This window comes from Gobio gobio, assembly GCF_949357685.1.
Source record: "Gobio gobio genome assembly, chromosome: 1".
Classification (NCBI taxonomy): Eukaryota; Metazoa; Chordata; class Actinopteri; order Cypriniformes; family Gobionidae; genus Gobio; species Gobio gobio.
Genome location: NC_137097.1, coordinates 7,616,507 through 7,640,758, shown reverse-complemented (window position 1 = coordinate 7,640,758; position 24,252 = coordinate 7,616,507). Strand labels below are relative to the sequence as shown.

The following is a 24,252-nucleotide window of genomic DNA, read 5'->3' as shown; positions in this document are numbered from 1 at the left end:
ATTCAACATTAGCACAAAAAATAATGAGGAAATAATTGAAAAATAGCACTCACACTGGTACAGTAGTTCAGAATCTACCATCATTGAGGTTCATAAAGTAATACAACATATCTATAGGTCAAACTGGACTGAGTGTACAATTCATGTATAAAGTCTTCTAGAATTGTGAATGATCAGTAATAGTAAGAGAACTATAAACTACTTCTGAAATATTGAAAAAAGACTGGACAGATGAGAGCAGATTGACTTTTGACAAATGTGCTGACCACACAGTGATATTATTGTAATTACTAAATAAATGTGAAATTCAAAAGTTGGTGACATACCGTATACTTTCTCTCAGTATAACCACAATCATATTGGTTGCTGTAATTGTACAAGTCGATTGGCCCTTGATCCAAATCCAGTAAAATTATGATAAAGGAAATGCCTGCAGTTATAGCACTGAAAATGTTCATTCCAAGTGAACCTTTCACCTGTAGGTGAAAAAAACAACAACATAAAAAAGATTAATAAATAAACGTGAATTTTAGCTTACTGACATAGATGGAAAGATATGCAGAGTGTGATAAAAATACACTACTTGACATAAATAAATAAAATATAAGCAGCATGCAACAATCATTGGGGTCCAAGCACCAATAGCTCATGTGGATGTTTAAGGGATACGATTGAAATTTGTCTAATAATGTCACACATTCCCTGTGTGTTTGTGGACTTTAACGTTATTTCGTACAAAGAGCACTCAAGGGGTCCTGGTATGATCATGCTAGATCCATTATTTGATCAGTCGTTCTGAATGTGGAATGAGCAGGCAGGGAAGCGAATCTAAGTGCAGGAACATTTAATGACAAAACTAGAAAAGGAACAAGGAACTCATAATACCACATCAATACATATTATAAACACAACGATTGATCAACCACGAGTGGAACACAAGCACTATAAATAACAGGAAAGACTAGCTAAACAAGGTAACAAGGGGGTGTGACAGATAGGAAACACCTGGATAACTAAATCTGCATGAAAAACTACGAAAGAACTACGAAGCAAAACACACAACAAGAAATAACGTAAAAGTCCACAAACACACAGGGAATATGTGAGAAATAAAACAAATCCTCTGTATAATTATTTACTGTTATTTACTATATTATCATAAAATATATGGGGTGTATGTGGACTTTTTGTTTTTATTATTTATGATACAAGATGTGTGGCCTTTTAGCTATTTTAAATGGTGTATTTGTTTGAACCGTTGGGCTAACAAACAATCAGGATAACTATGGTAACAAACAATGCAAGCAAGAGAAACAGGAACTGAACATAGAAACAAACATAAAAGTCCATACAAAACGCAAGGCACACCATCAGGATCATGACACTGACAAGTTTCTCAACGAATTACAGTCACTGATGACCATACGCAGAAAAAATAAGGAAGAAGAAATCAGTACAAAACAATAGGGTTGCAGGGGGGTATTCCAGAAAGCAGGTTATGTGATATACCTGGCTATGTTTAAGAGTAAGTTAGCGGATAACCTCAACTCTCGGTTCCCAAAACGGAGGTAACTTTCAGGGTATGTAAGTAGCCATAGCAACTCACTCTCTGAACATATCCTGCTCCAGAGCAGCTCATGATCCAGGGTTAGTTTGCTTAAAGGAACACTCCACCGTTTTTAGAAATGGGGCTTATTCAACTTCTTACCTACATTTAGATATGTGGGCAAATGCATTTTTGTCTCAGTGCATGCATTGTTTTAGTTTGGCAGGGTCGCCGCTAGCTTAGCTTAGCATAATGAATGGAATCCTATGTTGCCAGCTAGCATGTCCCGAGTAAAAGTGATCAAAAAAACAACAACAACACCTAATGGCATGCGTATTCAAAACGAATACAAATAGCAATGCAGATTAAGACGGATATCAAGATTTCATGTGTTGCGTGATATCTCTGCACCCAAGTAGCAGTGCTTCGCCTGTGTTTCCCCATAATATAGTCCCAAATCAATATCTGCCTAGGAAATCACCTAGTCTTAATCTGCATCTCTATTTGTACTCGTTCTGAATACGCAGGCCACAAGAAATAATTAGGTGGGGGGTTTTTTTTTGGGGATCACTTTTACTCGGGACATGCTAGCTGGCAACATAGGATTTCATTCATTATGCTAAGCTAAGCTAGCGGCAACCCTGCCAAACTAAAACAATGCATGCACTGAGACAAAAATGCATTTGCCCACATATCTATGGTGGTCCAGTGGGTTAAAGCATGGAACTGATACGCAGAAGGTTGCTGGTTTGTTCCCAGCGGTCACCACCAGTGTGTCCTTGAGCAAGGTACTTTACTCCATGTTGCTCCAGGGGGATTGTCCCTGTAATGAGGGCACTGTAAGTCGCTTTGGATAAAAGCGTCTGCCAAATGCATAAAGTTAAATGTAGGAAAGTTGTTGAATAAGGCCTATTTCTAAGAATGGTGGAGTGTTCCTTTAAGAGGTATTCAGCTGTGTGTTATATAATTAATATAGTTAAATTAATATAGCCAAATGTATTATATAGTTACAGTTATAGTATACAATATTATATATGAATTCTAAAGCACTATTATAACAAGGCGGTTTAAATGTGAATTCAATTAAAATATATTTATTATTTATTTTCTTGTCATCTCACACATGGATCTGCATTCAATTATTTAGCATCAAACAAACAATATAATTCTTATGCTCAGTGAATAAAGATTACTCAAATGAAAAGGTCGAAAAATGAAGGCAAAACCACCAAATAGGTGGCGATGTGCACTAAGTAGGTTATGTAAATCGCCATTAAACAAAAGAAAAAGGAAGTGGTTTCCTTGGGGAATCATCGATTCGTCGCTCTGTTGAGAATGTCTTGTGTGTTAACTGGGAACATACTGAGTTGTCTGAACTTACTCGAGTAAGCAAGGTTTGGGTTAATCAACCTCAAGTTTAAGTATAATGTGACGGTAAGTTAACCTTGCTTTCTGGAAAACCCCCCAGCACCTCCAGTGCTTGGACCCCTAAAAATAACTAGTGCTATGTACATACCAAACACAAACTGGAGAGTGAATACAGTTTGTTTTCTGCAGCAATGGAGAGTGAGCCTGTGATAATGTACTGAGAGCACAGAGAAAGACAAAAATCAAGCCTTGTGCTGGAATATATACATTTGTGTTATAAAAGACACAACACTTAATTGTATAATTATTTCTTACGATGAGAGATCCCCAGTAAGGAATACCCATACTGACAAAGGCGGATTCTGCATGAACTGTAGACACGATTCCCAACAGGAGAATCAACAGACCAATCATTATCTGGACAGTCTGTGAGGGACAAGAGAGGCTTTTATAAAGAAAGTAAATATTATCCTTATTTTAGTGAACAGTATAACATGAACAATATACATTTATAACAGTTGTAGTTATGGATTTATTATTGTACTACTAAAATATCTAGAGACTCTCATTGCATGAATTCACACACTGATTTGCGGATGAACAAAAGTTGTCCAGTCCTTCACATTCTTTAATTGAACTAGATACACAATAAAGTTTTACTCTGTAAATGATAAACCTGATGATAAATGATAAATCTTATATTGCTGTCTTACAGCATTGTCACCAAGGCATTAAAGGGTTAGTTAACCCAAAAATGAAAATTATGTCATTAATTACTCACCCTCATGTCGTTCGACACCCGTCAGCGCCGGCGTTCGGACACGTGACCCAGAAGCGAGGAGGAGATTTGTTTACAACGAGCAGAGGAAGACGCGCCGTATCTAAGCTGTTGAATTCTACATTGATCGTGCTTTAGGTCTCGGCGTAGTGCTCAAAATGGGACTAAAGTGTGGATTTCATGGATTCCCGAACGCCGGCGCTGCGTCATATTCTCGCGCATGCGTCGTGGTGCTTCATGAGTTCATGTCCGAGGCCAAAGTTTGTGTTGAATAAAGTTGTTATTTTGATTTTTTTTTTGCGCACAAAAACTATTGTCGTCGCATCGTAAGATTATTGTAGAGTCACTGTGGTGAGATGGACTTTGTAACAACGTTTTTAGTGCCTTTTATGGGTCTTGTGAGTGTGAATGTACTGAATCCCTATGGAGGCCTATCTGAGCCCTTTCTCAGCATCAGCTTTCAACAAAAATATCTTCATTTGTGTTCCGAAGATGAACGGAGGTCTGACGGGTGTCGAACGACATGAGGGTGGGTAATTAATAGGCGGATCTTTTGTGACGTCATTGTTTATGTTTGTCGCGTTGCATCATGGGAGTCGTGTGGCAAGAAACACCGGTAGATACCTGTAATTCGATTGTTTTGCACGTTTGGAGGAGGATTTAGAGAAGAAGATGGTTCACTCTTGCTGTGTGGTTGATTGTACGGCTCGTTGGGGGCCTGAAAAAAGTTTTTTCGTATTCCCTCCGAAAAGGATAGCGAAAAAAGAAAGAAATGGTTGCGTGCAATTAGGCGATTGAGCCTGGACGCTCCGAAGAAAGCCTGGATTCCTGCAGCTTCTGATCGAGTTTGTGAGGCACATTTTGTTCATGGTAAGTCTTAGTGACTATGTATTTATAGAAGATTGAATAAAAAATAAATAAAACTGAGTCAAATCAACCGAGTCATATGTTTTCGCGTTCTGATTCAGGTGTCCCAAACCGCGATCCACAGCACCCAGACTATGTTCCTCACATCAAAATGGGCTATTATGGATCGCAAAACTTAAAAGCAAAAGAAAAGGCTATTCAGAACTAACAGCTATAAGAACACTGATCAATGAAGACTTACCCGGCTTTGCAGTCGCAGTGAGCAGTGATTATTTCGCCGTTCTCTTTGGCGATCACCCACGGGAGATGCGAATCACGCTGTGACTCTGCTTGGCCAGGTCTAACCTCTGCTTTTAGCACGATCACTGCTTTCTGTTTGGCAGAAAAGATCGGCCCAACTTTGCGCGAAACAAAATAATCATAGGCCTCCAGACTTTTGAAAGCCTTTAATCTTTCATGAGTGAAGGGTCCAGGGGTTTCTATTAAATAAGAATAAATGTCTCCCCAGCAGATTGGTGGCCAAGACACGGGCGAGTCGGACCAACGTTTTTTGTCATCCCAGATCTCATATATGGGCTTTGAATAACTTCAATTTTGTCACCAATACAAATTTTGAGCTTCTCTCCAAACCTCCTCCGGTCTTCAGATGTTAAAGTGCTTATATATTGTGAGTTTCGCCCGCTAACTCTCTTGAAAGTGCTCGTCGCGTCTTTACAGCCCGCCATACTGTTTGTTTTGTTGCCACACAACCACTCGCGCATGCGCACAAAGATGTCAACAAAGATCCTCCTATAGGGATGAGCGAGTACAGCATTATCTGTATCTGTACTCGGACTGGGCGGGGCATAACCCGGAAGTGGGCGGGGTTTAACCCGGAAGTGGTCGGGTTGTCTTGAAATGGGCGGGGCTTTTACCGGTATGTTATTTTTAATCATGCAATTGATATGGGTTGATCAGAAATTGTTATATTTATTGCTGATTAGAAAACTATTTACATGACAGCATCAGCATTGAGCTTCAGATCAATGGTTTTGATCACGATAACAAACAAACTATATACAGAACAAGTTTTGCAACAATGAATACAACACATTCGGTTGCAATTATGAAGAAAAATGTGATGAACAAGAGTTTTCATCTAAACAGATGGAATATTGGTCTCAGTGGGGGAAAGGTGGGTGCTACTGCCACTGTTTTCATTCTCACTGTCCTGCAAGGTTAAGCAAACTCTGACTGGTGGTGCAGTGTCAGCCGAAGTACTCTCTGTAACACTCATTATTCTGTATCACTGATCATGAGAGAGAGGGGTGTGTGTGTGTGTGTGTGTGTGTGTGTGTGTGTGTGTAGCTTAATTTGTAATATTATTTATACCACAACTACCTTTATTTTTTTAATAAAACACAGCAAGAAAGTGTCAGTCACTGGTTAGAAAAAAAACAGGTTAGAGCCAGCAGACGTTTAAAAAAAAAAAAAAAAAAAAAAAAACTCAGATGACCAGCGGGGAGAGAGGGAGAGGGAGAGGGAGGGAGAGAGAGAGAGAGAGAGAGTGTGTGTAGCTAATTAATTTGTAATATTATAGTTTTATACCACTAATATCTTTCTTTTTTATGAAATACAGCAAGAAAGTGTCAGACACTCAGTGCGTGAAGTCAAAAAATTGGTTAGATCCAGCAGACAGTTAAAAAAAAAAACTCTGATGACCGGCAGAGAGAGGGAGAGAGAGTGTGTGTGTGTGTGTGTGTGTGTGTGTAGCTAATTCATTTGTAATATAGTTTTTATACCACTACTTCCTTTATTTTTTGCGTGAAGTAAAAAAACTGGTTCGGGCCAACAGACGGTTAAAAAAAGAAAAAAAATCTCCGACAGGCAGAGACGCAACGCGAGTCGCATTCTACCAAGCACCACGTCTGAACAAACCCCACGTTTACCAGAACTCTACTGGTTAATAAGTAAGTACTACAAACAGGGGCGGTTCTAGGATTTCCCCCTTAGGGGGGCTTAGCCCTCACTGCTGATAACACTACTGAGTGTTATGGCTGTGTATTGCAGAATGTCGATACGATAGCACAAATGTGCTCATAGCTGAATTACATTAGTTTAAATAAACCTAAAACTACAAATTTTAGTCTTTGTTTTATTGCTTATGAAATGTTACTTTTAATCCTTTCACTCATATTTACTTTTTCTATAAACAATGCCATTATTTTGATCATTAATGAATTAATTAATGAATAATGACTATATTAATGATGTGTCTACTGCACAAAATTAAATGCATAAACATGTTGAAGTAAAACAAAAACCACACTAATCAGTTCTTTACAAATTCATAACAAATTTAAATAAACATTACTCCCATTCTTTCTTCTTTCTCATTAGCCTAGGCAATTGGATATGGTTCAAAGAATAGAGAGAAAGTGAACCCTAACCCTAACTCACTTATTAGGTAGTTCTAATAAAGGAAAAACAAGTTTTGGCACATCAATATCTTTTTATATTTTGAAGTATTAAAGAGATTGGAAAAATCGGGGAAAATTTCATGTTTTGGAACAACATAATGATGAGAATATGTCAGATTTTTTTTATTTGGAGTTAATTATCCTGTTAAAAATGTTATACAGCTGAATTGTGGACACAGAAACACTAGAAAAATCTATTCTTGACTATTTCTTACCTGGCTCTAATTCTCTGTCTCCTGTGACCCCTTCAGTCTCTGTAACTTTTTCTCCACCCATTTGCTCTCCCTGTCTTTCGGCTTTAAAAAAAAAAAAAAAGTGTTGTATATCCATCTATAAAAAAGCAATTATGCATTTAAAATGCATACATGGAAACATAATCTTGTTAGTCACCAACCCAGGTATAAAAAAAAAAGTACACTTCCATAATAATGTACTTAAAGTCCTTTATTTCTAGGCACTAATGTTATACTTAATATACTAAACATTCTTCTTTAGTACTTCTTAAGATAATCTTTAGAACATCTAAGTGTACTCAACTGTGCTATTTTGAGATCTCATTATTATCATACTGTTGTTAGCTAGGTAAATGAAAAAAAATGTCAACAAAACGTGACTGGTTTGAATAGCAAGCAAGCAATGCTGAAATAAACTGGACGATGGTGATTAACTACAGTACGACCTGAGAATTCACTCCAATCCATTCTATGAAAAGCTAATTTGGGATGGCACATTATTACCATAGACATTGTATACATTTAATGCATTAATGCAGGCTAATCAATAAAAATAAAATAACAGAAAATACCTTCAATAACCTCCTATTTGCCGCGAAACGTCATGAATGATCATTTCAGTTCATTTCTCCCGCCTCCGGTTAACATGCAACAGAAGTATTGCACTATTGACGAGAGCTATCACGAAACGCATGCGCAGAACAGCAACGCCAACGCAAATAAAAAAATTAAATAAAAAAATTAAATAAAAAAACTTGAATCAAAGTCTTTATTTAATCGACATGCCCTACATTTCTTATTGTCATTTTTATTTAAAAAAAAATTAAAGTTACACTTTCAATACATTTTGATAACATGATAGTTGATAGGTTTAGGGGGGCTGGCATGACGGACAGGGGGGCTAAAGCCCCCCTAAAAAGGGTCTAGAACCGCCCCTGACTACAAACAAACCGAAATAAAAAAACAAACCTGAAGCTGAAGAAACCCTAAACGTTAACGGAAAAGACCTGCAAACCTGAGTGACTGAGGGCGAGACAGAGAGAGAAAGAGAGCTGTTCTCTTCTCAGTGTTCAGTGTGTAAGTGAGCAGAGCGGGACATGGCTAATCTGTATGTGTAGGGGAGGGGCGCTGTGACTAGCCTATCACAGAACACAGACACAGTCAGCTACCCAATGAGGATTTTTATTCAATCCGAGCACAGATATTGACTCGTATTACTCGTATAATACTCGTACTCAGCAAAAGTGCTTTATCCGTACCAGATACTCGTTTCAGCCGAGTATCCGGCTCAACTCTAGTAAATAACATAATTTTCATTTTTGGGTAAACTAACCCTTTAAGTTTTATTTTATTTTATGTATCCTTGTACTTTGCAAACCTCACACTGACATAGACACATAAAAATCAATTATTTGGGTTTATGCTAAATTTCTCACCCCAAGGGCTTTTAGTTGGCCTTCCAGAAATGGCTGAAGTCTGTGAGGAGCTGGCTGTCCATAAATAAGCACAGGAGCATTTGTCTCAGTTCCAGCTGTTGTTGCTTGTGTTGGTGTTTGAAACTGGATGACCACCGTTGAAGAGTTCACGGGTTTGACAGTGTGAGACATTCTTGACTCTGAATCTGAAATTGACCTGTAAAAAATCATAGTAAATCAAGACTAGATATGATTAGAAAAAAAAAATTCTATGTAAACAAACTTTCCCATTTATCCCATAAAATATGATATATTCATTATATTTATTATTACAAAGGTGGTCTTCACAGGTTGAAAACCCTATGAATGCAGTTCTGTCAATAGTAGTTATTAGCATTGGTTATTAGATACTATTAGACTCTATTAGATGCTGAAAACAGAGAATATGCTAAATAACAAACTGACCCACAGCATTCACATTTAAGGCATTTAGCAGATGCTCTTTTCCAAAGACAAACAAAAGTGCCCTGCCAACCAATACAGAGGAAATTCATTCATTAATACAATTAATAAATATATAAAAGAAGCGCAGACATAGCACAAAGATAGGCATCTTATTAAAGGAAGTCAGATTGTCAGTGTAAGTATATAATTTGGTGTTTTACCGGTAAAAAATCTTCTCTTCACCGCACTTTGCTCTGTAGTTCAGTTCACTCTTCTGAGATGAGCTGGTGTAAGTGAGATGTCATTAGAGTAACTGCTGATACTGTTTCCCAGAATGAATCTGGATTGGACCAGCAGATTAGCATTATTACCTCATCTGTTGCAGCTTGTGTCACCACACAGTGCCTGTTTGTTCTCTAACTGTTTATTTATTTATATAGCGCTTTTAACAATGTAGATTGTTTCAAAGCAGCTTTAAAGTGTTAAACAGGAAAATAATGCAGCATAATTTTATTAAGCTGTATAGCCATTTGATGTCATCAGTTCATTTCAATTTCCATACGGTGACAGTGTGGGCTTTAGATCAATAATTAGATCAGTAATTAAGTTTAAATGGTTCATTTAGTTTATTAATTAGATTTATTTCGATGTTTAGTTGAAAAATGTAGTGTCCCAAACTGTTTACATTCACATTGTTTGACACTCGATCAGCTGGACCGTTGGTGAAGAGCACATTTGATTTCATTTTGTCCCTTGGCCACAAGTCACTCAAACCTAAAATCCAATCACTTAAACAATGCAGTAATATGTTATTTTCATGGTTAAAGGATTAGTTCACTTCAAAATGAAAGTTTCTTGATAATTTACTCACCCCCATCTCATCCAAGTGTTCATGTGTTTCTTTCCTCAGTCGAAAAGAAATTATGTTGTTTGAGGAAAACATTCCAGGAAGTTTCTCCACATAAGTGAACGGAGTGAGCGAAGATTAGTGAGCGAAGATGGCGGTGCGAGTAGATCGCGAGGCTCTGCGTCTCTCCAGATTCTGCAATTTTGCGGTATTTTTCCTGTTCTTCTCGGGTCTGTTCGTACAGAACAGTCGTGCCTTTACAACGTACACCCGCGTTGAGCTTTTGGATATTGGTTTGCGAATTTTCGACAGTTTTATGGACAATCTTCAACTCCTTCCTGAGATCGCTAGGACACCCGCGGTTTCTTACTGTACTGCACTTACTCTGCACTCTACCCGGCCGGGCGGAAGTGCACGCAGGAGGCGGCGTGATCGTAAACAAAGGCGCGGAAAGCGTGGAGGTCAGCGAGCTAAGCTAACGCTTACTCCTCATCGGCTCTCTTTACCCAGCATTTTCCTTGCCAATGTACGATCGCTAGTGAACAAAATGGAGGAGATTCGACTCAGCATCACACACAGTAAGAAACTTTTGAACTGTAACGTCCTAATCTTCACGGAAACCTGGTTAAACAGCGGAATACCGGACACCGCTATTGAGCTAGCGGGACGCCACACACTCCGGGCGGATAGAACGTTAGATGGCTCCGGTAAGACAAGAGGCGGTGGATTGTGCATTTACATTAACAAAGCTTGGTGCACAAACTCTGCTATTGTTGGGAGTCATTGTTCAGCTAACCTGGAGTTTCTCATGGTTAAATGTAGACCGTTTTATCTACCGCGGGAGTTCACTTCCACCATTATCACTGCTGCCTATATTCCCCCCGATGCTGATGCCAAGCTTGCTATGAAAGAACTTCATGCAGCCATCAGTAAACAACAGACTGATCACCCGGAAGCTGCGTTTATTGTTGCAGGTGACTTTAATCACTCAAACTTAAAGTCAGTGCTACCCAAGTTTCACCAGCATGTTTCCTGCCACACCAGAGGAAACAAAACCTTAGACCATGTTTACACAAACATGGCCTGCGGGGGCAGATTCCACACTCCAGGAAAGGTTTCTAAACACAGACTGGAGTATGTTTGCTTCTCAAGCCACCAGTGGCGCTCACATGGACATTGACTCCTACACCTCCTCTGTATTGGATCATATCAATACCACCATTGACAGTGTTACAACCCAGAAACAGATCACCACATTCCCAAATCAGAAGCCTTGGATGAACAGGGAAGTGCGACTCCTGCTGAAGTCACGCAATACTGCCTTCAGATCAGGTGATGCACAAGCCTACAGCACATCCAGAGCAAACCTGAAGAGGGGCATCAAAAAGGCCATGCCCTGCTACAAGCTTAAGATAGAGGGACACTTTTCCAACTCTGACCCTCGACGCATGTGGCAGGGCATTCAGGCCATCAGTGACTACAAACCCACCCACTCCACCCCCGCAGCCACTGATGTCAACTTCCTGAACGAGCTAAATTACTTTTATGCTCGCTTTGAAAGAGACAACAGAGAAACTGCCACCAAGCTCAAACCCTCAGCTGACCACCCACCTATCACACTCTCCTCCACAGAAGTCTGCAAGGCACTGAGCCGGATCAGCGCGCACAAGGCTGCTGGACCAGACAACATCCCTGGACGTGTTCTTAGGGCATGTGCGGAGCAGCTCGCTGGGGTTTTCACAGACATTTTCAACCTGTCTCTTGCCCAAGCAGCTGTACCATCATGCTTTAAACGCACTTCCATTGTGCCAGTGCCGAAACACTCCAGCCCGAGGTGCCCTAATGACTACCGCCCTGTAGCACTCACACCCATCGTCATGAAGTGCTTTGAGCGGCTGGTCCTGGAACACCTAAAAGACTCTCTACCATCCACATTGGACTCACACCAGTTTGCCTATCGCAGCAATAGGAGCACAGAGGATGCAGTTTCCATGGCACTGCACTCTGTGCTCACCCATCTGGACCATAAGAACACTTATGCACGCATGCTGTTTGTTGACTTCAGCTCAGCATTCAACACTGTCATCCCATCCAAGTTAATAGCCAAACTTGGAGACCTGGGCATCAACACTTCAATGTGTAACTGGATTTTGGACTTCCTAACTGACAGACCCCAGAATGTTCGATCAGGATCCACCTGCTCCACGTCCATCACACTCAACACTGGTGTACCACAGGGCTGTGTGCTAATTCCGTTTCTCTACTCCCTCTTCACCTCCGACTGCAAGCCTGTGTATGGATCTAATTCCATCGTCAAGTTTGCGGACGACACTACGGTGATTGGTCTCATCAGCAACAACGATGAGACTGCCTACAGGGAGGAGATCCAGCATCTGGCCACATGGTGCGCTGATAATAACCTGCTCCTCAACACCACCAAAACGAAGGAGCTCATCGTGGACTTCAGGAAAGAGTCAAGAGGCACACACGACACCATCCACATCAATGGAATGGCTGTTGAGCGTGTCTCCAGTTTCAAGTTCCTGGGGATCCACATCTCGGCGGACATGTCGTGGACGACCAACACCTCCAGCCTGGTCAAGAAGGCTCACCAGCGCCTCTTCTTCCTGGGGACACTGAGGAAGAATCAGCTCTCCTCGGCTATCCTGGTGAACTTCTACCGCTGCGCAATAGAAAGCATCCTGACCAACTGTGTGGCAGTATGGTATGGGAGCTGCTCTGTTGCGGAGCGCAAGGCACTGCAGCGGGTGGTGAAAACTGCCCAGCGCATCACAGGGACTCCACTGCCTGCCATCGAGCACATCCAGAAGAAACGCTGTCTGCACCGAGCTCGCAGCATCCTCAAGGACTCCTCTCACCCAGCCCACAGACTGTTTTCTCTCCTGCCCTCCGGCAGGCGTTTCAGGATCCTCCGGACCAGAACCAGTAGACTAAAGAACAGTTTTTTCCCCAGAGCTGTCTCTTTACTGAACTCAAACCCCAGTTGATCCACTTCCCTCATAAACTGCAAAATCTCCTACCTCATCTGCCTTCACTTTGTTATTTGCACTACCGACTGTTTATTACAGTAACAACTGTTTACTTATGCATTCTGCACCACCATATCTTAACTGGATTATGCTCATTTGCACTGCCGACTGTATTTACAGTACCAATGTTTACATTTGCATTTTGCACCGTACTTCTAACTGTAATATGCAACCACTTTCCACTGCACTTTTACACTTTTTTTTTCTTCGGATAGCTCTGTCCATAATTTATTGCACTAACTTAATCCACTGCTATTCCTCATCTTGCCTAACATATCATTGTATACCTCTATCTGTAAAATTCTGTTTATAGTAATAGCCATCTGTATATTATATTCATAGTACATACTCACCTGTAAATTCTGTTTATAGTAATAGCCATCTGTATATTTATTCACTGTACATTTTCACCTGTAAATTCAGTTCTGTTTATAGTAATAACCATCTCTCTACTTATACATATTTATATATATTCAGTACATTTCCATGTCCTGCACTTATGCAACCACTGTATATCCTGCACTTGCTGCTATTGCACTTCTGGTTAGACCTAAACTGCATTTCGTTGCCTTGTACTTGTACTTGTACTTGTGTAATGACAATAAAGTTGAATCTAATCTGAATCTAATCTAATAATGGACTTCAATGGCAACCAAAATGGTCCAAATCAATGCAGTTTCAAAGGAAGGGCTTCAGATGCTCTACGTGATCCCAGCTGAGGAATAGGGTCTTAACTAGCAAAGCGATGTTACTTCAAAAAAAAAAAAAAAAAAAAATATATATATATATATATATATATATATATTTCAGTCAAAGTTGCTCTTCTATCAGCTTGAATCAGTCGGCTCATTCTCCTCTGACCTCTAGCATCAACAAGGCATTTTCACCCACAGGACTGCCGCATACTGGATGTTTTTCCCTTTTCACATCATTCTTTGTAAACCCTAGAAATGGTTGTGCGTGAAAATCCCAGTAACTGAGCAGATTGTGAAATACTCAAACCGGCCCGTCTGGCACCAACAACCATGCCACGCTCAAAATTGGTAACAAGGCATGATGGATCCATTTTCTCATTCTGTTTACACCAAATTCTGACTCTACCATCTGAATGTCTCAACAGAAATCGAGACTCATCAGACCAGGCAACATTTTTCCAGTCTTCAACTGTCCACTTTTGGTGAGCTGGTGCAAATTGTAGCCTCTTTTTCCTATTTGTAGTGGAGATGAGTGGTACCTGGTGGGGTCTTCTGCTGTTGTAGCCCATCCGCCTCAAGGTTGTGCGTGTTGTGGCTTCACAAATGCTTTGCTGCATACCTCGGTTGTAACGAGTGGTTATTTCAGTCAAAGTTGCTCTTCTATCAGCTTGAATCAGTCGGCCCATTCTCCTCTGACCTCTAGCATCAACAAGGCATTTTCACCCACAGGACTGCCACATACTGGATGTTTTTCCCTTTTCACGCCATTCTTTGTAAACCCTAGAAATGGTTGTGCGTGAAAATCCCAGTAACTGAGCAGATTGTGAAATACTCAGACCGGCCCGTCTGGCACCAACAACCATGCCACGCTCAAAATTGCTTAAATCACCTTTCTTTCCCATTCTGACATTCAGTTTGGAGTTCAGGAGATTGTCTTGACCAGGACCACACCCCTAAATGCATTGAAGCAACTGCCATGTGATTGGTTGATTAGATAATTGCATTAATGAGAAATTGAACAGGGGTTCCTAATAATCCTTTAGGTGAGTGTATATACATGAAGCAGCAAATTCATTTAAACAACATTCTCATATATACAACAACTTAAACATTTACAACTATATAAAACAAGACGAGAAGAACACAAGCGGCCATCAGCCACACTGCCTACAGCAACGCCGGTGCTGCTGTTGTTGCTTCAAGGCTGCAGACAGAAGAAGAATGTTTAGGTTAGTTTAGGTTAGTCCAGTGGTAATCCAATCTGCCAACAGTTGCAGTATATTTAATATTGTATCACTGAAGGTAAATAAAATATACTTAATGTACATTTATGGTCAGTTAAGACCATAATACAGTACATCACTGGTACATTAAGTATATTTAATTTACCTTCTTGACTGTATGGGTGTTTACCAATGGTGGTGTTGTATGTACTTGGATGTAAGCGCAGCAGGTCAAAGTCCACACTTAATTATTCACCTGGCAAAAATAGTCATGGTCAGGAGGTGCCTTGTGGAGTGCAGACACCTCGTTGGTCAGCGCAGCCTGCCCGCCAAGCAGCTCCACTCTGGCTCTCCCCACCATCAAGCTCCACAAGTGGCTGGTTGTCCTCCTCCTCCACAACCTCTTCCAGCACATCCTTAACACCAGCACAAATGTTGTGCAAAATTACACATGCTGTCACCACCTGTGCCCAAGGCAGAGCAAAAGGATACAAGACTGTTGAGATATGAAAAAAAATATGAACACAGAAGATAGTGTGACTTTGGCAGTTGTTAAGCATTAACTGTTATGTTGAGCAGTATACTATGATTTGATGAAGAGATTTAGCACAGAAGTATTGCTATTACTTTAGGGACAAACAGTGTATGTACTTCAAGTGCTTCTAAAAAGATGCACCTGAAGCAGGTTTGATGGTCTCAATGATTGTGTGACCTTTGGAATGATGGTAGTTGAACCTTTGCTTTGCCATGCCCCTCACTGGCCTCTTATATGGTGTGATAAGGGCCAGGGGTTCCTGTAGACATGGGTAGCCACCGTCAGCTAGGAGAAAATACCCAGGCGGAGGGTAAGTCTCCCTAGTATAGATGGGGCTGTTCTTGAGGATGCGTGCATCATACACACTTCCTGGGTAACCCACAAAGATGTCAATAAATCCGACCCTGATGGTCACAGATTGCCTGGAGCACCACTGAAGGAAGAGCTTTCTGCTGTTAATCGTGACCATCAGGGCATTGTAGTGACTGAGCAATCAGACACTTAATTGCCTGTTACATTCAACAAATATGTTTTAAATACTTTGTGCTGAATAACAGACCTTCCCCCAACACCCCAGAGAAGGATCATCGGTTACCCTGGAAACAATCAGATAAGAAGTTTTACGATGTGAAAGAATGTGCAGAGAGAGAAATTTGCAGAGAGCTGAGACTGAGTCTTTCTGAAAATTTTGAATACACCATCTTAAACTCATATATCCTATATATATCCACTTGAGAAATATATAAACATGTATCCATCTCATGATTTGTTTTTATAGGGTTAATCTATGTGTTAATTCAATCTCTGTTGGATTGGTTTCAGAATTGCATACTATGGTTAACAAAAATCATATGTACGGCATGTTTGGTGTCTACGAAGTTGAAATGTAAAGATCTGAATGATGGTATATGATATGTCAATCCTTGTGCAACATATTTGTCACGGACAGAAGAGAGAGACAACAGGGAATGCAGATAAGTAGATGTTTATTTGAAATATGGAGACAGGAGATGGTATCACACAAGCTTGCAGAGGAATAGTAGAACTGAGTGGGATGTAATGAGGAAGACTTGAGGATAATTGCTGTACAGATGAAAGGTGGACACAGGAGGAACTGACTGGACACAGATGACTGATGGTGGTAGGTAATCAGGATGAATCAAACGTTCTGATATACAGACGAGTCAAAGTATGGTGCAGAGAATAGAGTCAGTGTATCTCTGACGAGACCAGACAGAGAGTGAAAGGAAGTGTAGGCTTATGAAGTGGTGGTGATGAGCGGGTGCAGGTGTGGTGACTTCAGTAATCTGGTGATAACGAGCGGATGGGCGGAGTCGGGTGATTGGACTCTGATGGTGTGGCAGGTGTTACTGGTGACTCTGTGACAATATTAGTATTACAAGGATCTTTAATAGCATCTTCCTCTGCAATTGAATCCGGTTTAAAACAAAGGGCCATAAATCTCCAGAGGAGATTTTCCCGCTTGGACATCCCAACAATCTCATTGGTCAAGTAGTGATGGGCAGACCGAGGCTTCGTGAAGCACTGAAGCAGTTGAAGCAAATGTGTCATATTGTTTCGAAGCTTCGAATCAATCTGACACCCGTCTCTACGGCGCCATCTAGTGGTCACTTCCATGTGTTGATCTGAAATACCTTGACAATGATCCATGTAAAAATATTGTTTTTAACATCTGTCTGACAACTACATGATCTTGGTTTTGTAACCTGTAGCCTCGTCATTGTAAAGAACTATATATATATTTGTTTGTTATACAAAATGAACATTAATAAAATAAATAAAGCCACAATGTGTCACATTTGTCACAAAACATTTTTATTCAAAAATATGAATTGCTCTGCTGTTGAAGGACTCAGCTGACTTCTTTTTTTACATATAATTTCTCCAGCCTTTGAAAAAATCCTCTCACAAGGGACACTTGTTGCTGGCATGCACAAATATTTTTGGATGATGTAAATACATGGATGATGTATTGTTGCAGAAGGCTAGCTGCCTATCACAATACACACATCTCACTTTATTTGGTGCTTCCAAATGGAAATGCTCCCACACCACAGATGTACGGCATCTCTTGCGTGCAGCCTCCATTTTTATATATTCAATTAATATATCTATCTATATATCACCTATGAATCTATATCTATATAATTCTATATATCTAACTTATGCTGTGCTATCTATCTGTAACTATCTAACTTAGCCTATATGAATGTGTCACTATATCTATCCTAACTATATGTCACTGTCTATACCTATCAGTCAATATATCTAATTTAAATCTAGCCTAAATATAACTAACCAAAGCGCACTATAAATCTCACTGCTATCACAAAATCACTGCTATCACAAAATCACTCTCCTCTCACAAAAACCCACGAGGTGAAGATGGATTTACTTCACTTTTAAACTGTGGTGAATTAGGTTTACAGATGTGTGACTGTGTGGCTTGTTCCCGCCCCCTTTAATCAACGCAGTTTCGGAAGGCGCCACCTGATGAAACACTTTGAAGCTTCATTTAGCCATAGTCACGTGACATGGGTGTTTCGAATCACAGTTCGGAGCAGTGTTTCGAAACATCTGCGCTTCGGGATCTCGGCAAAGCCCCGAAACGTCTGTTTCGCGTCTGCCATCCCTATGGTCAAGTCAACTTCAGGAGGTGGTGACCTCCTGCAGACTTCTTAAGGAGCAAGGCACTCGTCCCTCCCTCTCTCTTCTTCTGTGTCACAGACACGACAGGCTGTGGCTGTGGGCTCCTGCCCCGCAGGCCGCCCACATGGCAGGCGTCAACACACACCTGGCCAAAGGTCTCACAAGGCCATGGAGCAGAAGGCCCAAATTCTGCATGCCATGTGCAACTTATTCCACGGATTCGAAGCAACCACGCAAGCTCATCATTTCTTCTTCATCCAATACAGAAGAACTTGACCGCCACGTCAAAGCCATCGGACGGAACCCAAAAACTTTCTCCTGTGATTTCACCTGGGAAGGTCTTCTACAGCTCAGGCTAAATGCAAGTAAAGTACGAAACAGAAATCGCGGTGTAGTTAGTAAAACTGTAAACCCCTTTGTTTATTTTATTACGTTTATTAAGGAGGGTTCTTTACAAGGTTTAGACTCTCTGCATAGATGCATCCATCTATTCTGACCCTTTCCTTTCCAACCACTTTAACCTTAACTCTTGTCATGTATGTTTGTGTATGTATGTTTCATGTTAGTGTAGTCTTGTTCCGTGATTTAGTTATTAAAGTTTGTGCACAACATATGTTTGGTCCTGACTCCCTGCCTGCAAACAAATTGTCTCTTAAATGATCGATCTTGCTACGTGCTCTATAGGCGCATACATAAATTAAGAGAAATAATTATTTTTCTGTAGCCATGAAAAACATCCTTTTCTAAGAATTAATTAATAATCAATACTGAACGTCCATAGGACTAACTGATTGACTGTAATGTTAACGTAGCTACGTCAAGTTAATATATTTAACTGATTTGAATATTCATAATTAATCATAAGGAAAAACATAATGAGTTATGAATAATTATTCATATTTCCCCAGAGCTAATTCGCTACAGCATTTTATTCTTATGTTGCAGTCGTCTACTGCCCCTGCTGCCTTGCCAAATGCTTGGTGATTAGCCAAGCGAGCAAAACCATCCCCAACCACTTGGAGCTCCTCCTGTGTGCAAGGGAAGTGGACAAATTGGGGGACAATTCAGTCAACTTCAGCTTTGGGGAAAATGTTGGATGTTTATGCAAAAACATCCTGTTTGATCTTATTGTGCCACTAGTCAAACCATTGTGTAGTTCCTACAATGTGAAGAAATGGTTAATTCAAAATAAGTTTTTAAAACTTTTTGAAAAAAAAAAAAAACATGCAGTATTTTTAAGTATATAATATTTTTCGAATTGTTCACTTCCAAAAACTTCCAACAGTCATGCATGTAAATGTCACAGAGAATGGATACGCTGATACAAAATATAAGTCACATTTATTTAATTATTGGTGTGATTGGTGTATTTATTTAATAAATGTAATATGTTAATAAATTATTTATGGGTCAAATTGACTCAAATTGATTTTTTTAATAACAAGTACACCCACCCCACCCCTAAATCTACCCAGTGATGTATAGTGCATATACCTGGGATCGAACCCACGATTGCATGATCACATGATGTTGTATTTTGCAGCGCTCTATCAATTGAGCTTCGCAAAACCCAAAATATGACACAAATAAAAGGAAACAAAGCATTAAAAGGAAAGTGCCCTGTTGTCGATAGAGGCGCAACTTTAGTAAACACTCCTATGGGTCGTATTTCAGGGAAGTGACAAACGACCTATATAGGAGTATTGGTTGGAGGACATGTTGGACCATACATACTATATGACATTCATATTACACATGTACACAATACATATATATAGGAGAAAATGCCACTATTATTCAATTAAGAGCTTGAGACTCTGCTTTACCTTAGTTTGTATATTTTGAACCAAACAGGAGGCATGGTAAACTCGGAAGTGAATCAGCTGTTCAGCGTAAAGCAGCTCTGAAGACATGTTGAGACCTTTTGCTTCCATCTCTGCAACCTACGGAAATGTAAAGAGCATTTGTTTAATATACTGGATTTACTTGTAAACTGATTCCAATTAAGGTCTCATAGTATGCATTATATAAATGTTAATTAATGTAAAAAGAATTAAAAGAAAAACAAACATAAATCTCTGTCCACTCACTGTGCAAACAACAACACCACAGTTGTTTCCATCATTTCGTCGCCATTGCTGTGGATTGCACACGGTCCACCCATCCAGCGAGTCTAGATTTCTAAAAGCATCTCTGGAAAATAAAAAAAGGATGTAAAGCGACTGTACCCAAGTCAATACATATTTTGTAAAAAAATAAAATAAAATAAAAGTGTACAAGACTAAAACAAAGAGATAATACAAAAATATATATATGGAAAAACATATAGCAAGCTAAAATTATATATATATATATTTATATATAATTGTGGACATAAAGTTGAGTATTTTAAATACCTGATTATGGGTATATAATGTTTACAAGTAATGATTGTTCTAGTTTTTTTTTTAAGGAAATCTTAATGAACTTTCAATAGTTATTGACATTATTTGTGTAATTTGTCCTATTTTAACATGTGTTAGGGTAATATACTATTTTGGATTATTATAGTCTGTTACTGTTGCTATTGGACCGTTTTTACTGTAATTGTACACTTTTTTAACAGTGTGTGTGTCATGAGTGTGAGAGTAAATGATCAAAGGAATTTCATCTGTTGGTGTACTCTCTCTCTTTAAAGCTGATCTATGGCAGATTGAAGAAACAGCAAAACTAATGGATGACTCTGGGACAGTGGAATAGATTTTTCTATGTAAATTTCTATGCACGTGAACGCGACTTTTAATTTGGTATCCGAGACCGCTAAACTGATATTTGAAATGCTTCTCATATGCATGCATTGGAGCCTTCTAAACTTCGATTTTAGAATGCCAAATGCATGCTCAATGACCACACGGGCAGCATTGAGCTTTCTGTTAAAGCCTCTTTGTCTAGCAGACAAGTGGCCATTGTCTCTATAAGGCTTCATAAGTTGAGGCAACAGGGGGTAGGCAGAATCCCGAATTATGTGCATTCCCTGTGGAACAAGGGAATGAGGATCTTCATCAAGAACACGACCAACCTCTGTGAAGCGAAATGCCCTGGCATCATGCCAACTCCCAGGGTGACCCACACTGATGTGACAGAAGTGCCGCTGACTGTCACAAAACCCAGTTAAATTTACAGAATAAAACTGTTTCCTATTCATGTATGCTATGGGATTATCACAATGGGGTCTCAGTATAGCAATGTGACACCCATTCACTGCACATATAGTATTGGGGAAACCTGCTGCGTCAAACCCTAACTTTGACATCTCCAGCCTTTGGCCTCTGGGCCAGGAAATGTGGTGGGCCATGTATGTATTGACATAAGAACAAAAATCATGGAGATGCTTGGCAAGAGTGGATTTTGAGATATTGAATCTATCTGCCACCCCACGATATGACTCTTGATTGGCCAATGTCCAAAGGCAGGCAAGAACACTGTTTGTGAGTGGCAGTTTGGTCTGTTGTAAATTCATATAAACAGGACCAAGGGTGGTAATGACATCCTGCACAAGTACATACTAACACTTGTAATAAATTAAATTAATTGTGTATTGTACACACCTCCACTTGTTCTTTGGAAAGCCTGAAATGCCCTCTAAATTCTGAGGGACTGTAGAGAGGGACAACGTCCTCCACAAAATTCACGATTTTTGGAACCATTCTGTATATAACAGAAAGAAAACTGTGCTCACTATATACATGTAAAGGAAGACACAGGTAGTTAAAATGTAATGTTCAATGTTTTATGCTGAACTGGGCTTTTAATCAAATAAGTAGGGTATACAGGAGTGTTGAAATAGGAATAAAAGTCCATTATTTCTTTGAGTAAACAGAATGAATAATTATCTATATTTAAACCAATAGGCTAGCAAAAATTAAATTGTTTATACGTATATTGTTTATAAAAAAAATAATAGGCCTACTAATTACATTGAACCTTTACTCACCTTCGTTTCTCATTGGGCTCAATTTCATGCAAAAAGAATGAAATTTCTATCGCTTCCAGCTCGTCTGCGATAAAGCAATCAAACGCCACGTGATCTGCCATGACTGACGTAAATGCAGCATCACTACGGGAAGCAGAAAGTGTCCGACTTCACGTCTCCGTTTGCAGCTCCTCCCCGCCTGTACGCGGCTACTCTCGCCGATCTGCTCCATCCAGCCGCAGCCGATGTCGAACACACCTAATGTTTGTCATGAGGCTTGTTCGACTTCACCCAGCGATGCGTGGCGATGCGATCAGAGGCTGACTTAGAGCAGTGCATGCCGGTTAGAAATGTTGTCCGACTTGTGCCGCGAGAGCGATTCGAGAGCAGCCGGCTAATATATCCGGTGCAGCAACACAGCTGTTCCACGATTGGCCAGATTCACCGCATGACAGCGATCACGTGTGTTTCACGTTTATTCTAAAACCTTCAGCTCCACGAATGCTCACAAATCTGTTTTTTATAACGGTAAAACCTCTTTTTATGTAATCGCGATGATATATTGTCATGTTTATCAAAATAAAACTGATAAAAACATACTTCATTGATAGTGTAGGCTTAAATGTTGAACTTTATTCTTGTACAAACACACGCTGAGTAAAGTATTACATGACAATAATGTCTCTGAAACATCTGTTTTGCCAAATATTGCATTCATTTCACGTCAGCTGTGGTAAAGTATGCCGCAGCAGATGTCGAACACACCTATGTTCTGATTGGTTCATTGTTTGATCATTGTTCACAGGTGTCCCTTGTCTTTTCATCAGTAGTCTGTGTATTTAAGCCCTCATGTGTGCCATGTGTCTTTGGGGAACAGGGTCGTCGGTGTAGGGTGTTGCAACATACGAGTGGAGTGGGAAACTTGTTTTGATTTGTAATCTGGATTGACAACTTTGGATCATATTGAAAGGCGGTGGAGCACGACTGCTCCGTGAATGGATCAGAGGTAGGGAGGTGGGAGAAAATGGATTATAACGAAGGGAGAAATGAAGGAACTGAAGTGGGAAAGAGGGGATGCATGATTGATAATAAAGATAAAAGGAACAAAAGAGTAAGAAGTGATAATGAAGGGGAGTCGGAAAGTGATGAAGATAGACAGGAGATGTTTCAGAATGAAGTTAAGGAGAAATTTGAGGTTGTGATTCGATTTAATGAAAAGGGACAGGAGATCATGAAGTTAGCACAAATGGGCTAACTTTCTTCATCTCTGGCAAGTAAGATAGGGGAGATTGAATTTGCGAAAATCCTTAATGATGGTAATTTATTGGTAAGGTGTGCAGATGCTGGACAAATGGAGAAATCTCTGAAATTAAAGGAAATAGCTAAATGTAAAGTGGAAAATAGTGGAAGGGTGGGAATAAGGAGGAAAGATGGGAGGATTGGAGTGATCACAGGGGTGCCGTTGAGTGTAACAACGGACGAGTTAAAGAAAAATATTAAGGGAGCTAAAGTTGTGAGTGTTCAAAGAATGAAAACAACAAGGGATGGAAGTGCAAAGGACAGCGAAACGGTATCAATTGAATTTGAGGATGAAGCAGTGCCAAAGAGGATTTTCCTGGGGTTCATGAGTTATCCAGTGAGGATTTATGTTCCAAAACCAATGAGGTGCTTCAATTGTCAGAGGTTTGGTCACACTGCAAAAAATTGTAACCGGCAGAGAAGATGTGCAAGATGTGGAGGGGATCATGAATATGGGAAGTGTGGGGCAGGGGTATCTCCAAAATGCTGCAATTGTGGAGGAGATCATAATGTGGCGTATGGTGGTTGTGAGGTAATGAGACGGGAGACAAATATCCAAAGGATTAGAGTGGAGAGAAAAATTACATTTGCAGAGGCTGTAAAAGTAACAAAGGAGAGGGATAGTAAAATCCATGAAGTAGAGGATATGGTCACTCAAGAGCAACGACAAAGTATACCAGAAGGAATATATGTGGGTAAAAGGGAACTTGTAACATTTATAGCTGGATTGATAAATAGTACAGCAGAAGTAAAATCTAAAAATGAGAAAATACAATTGGTGGTTAAGGCAGCAGTTAATCACTTAGGACTAGTAGGACTGTGATGGGAAGAGGTAAGGGGGACCCTTACTAATCAGTCAAGTCAAGAGTCA

At 40.0% G+C, this 24,252-nt stretch overlaps 1 protein-coding gene across 1 annotated transcript; it reads right to left on the bottom strand.

Moving 5' to 3' along the window:
• Positions 1 to 15,200: 15,200 nt before the first annotated feature.
• Positions 15,201 to 22,204, bottom strand: LOC307143948 (uncharacterized protein; the record flags this gene model as incomplete). Its single annotated transcript, XM_079845796.1, has 5 exons — positions 15,201 to 15,421; positions 15,602 to 15,945; positions 20,974 to 21,659; positions 21,718 to 21,817; positions 22,104 to 22,204. The coding sequence occupies 5 exons, from the start codon at positions 22,202 to 22,204 to the stop codon at positions 15,201 to 15,203; spliced, it is 1,452 nt and encodes a 483-aa protein (XP_079701922.1).
• Between the last annotated feature and the right edge of the window lie 2,048 nt (positions 22,205 to 24,252).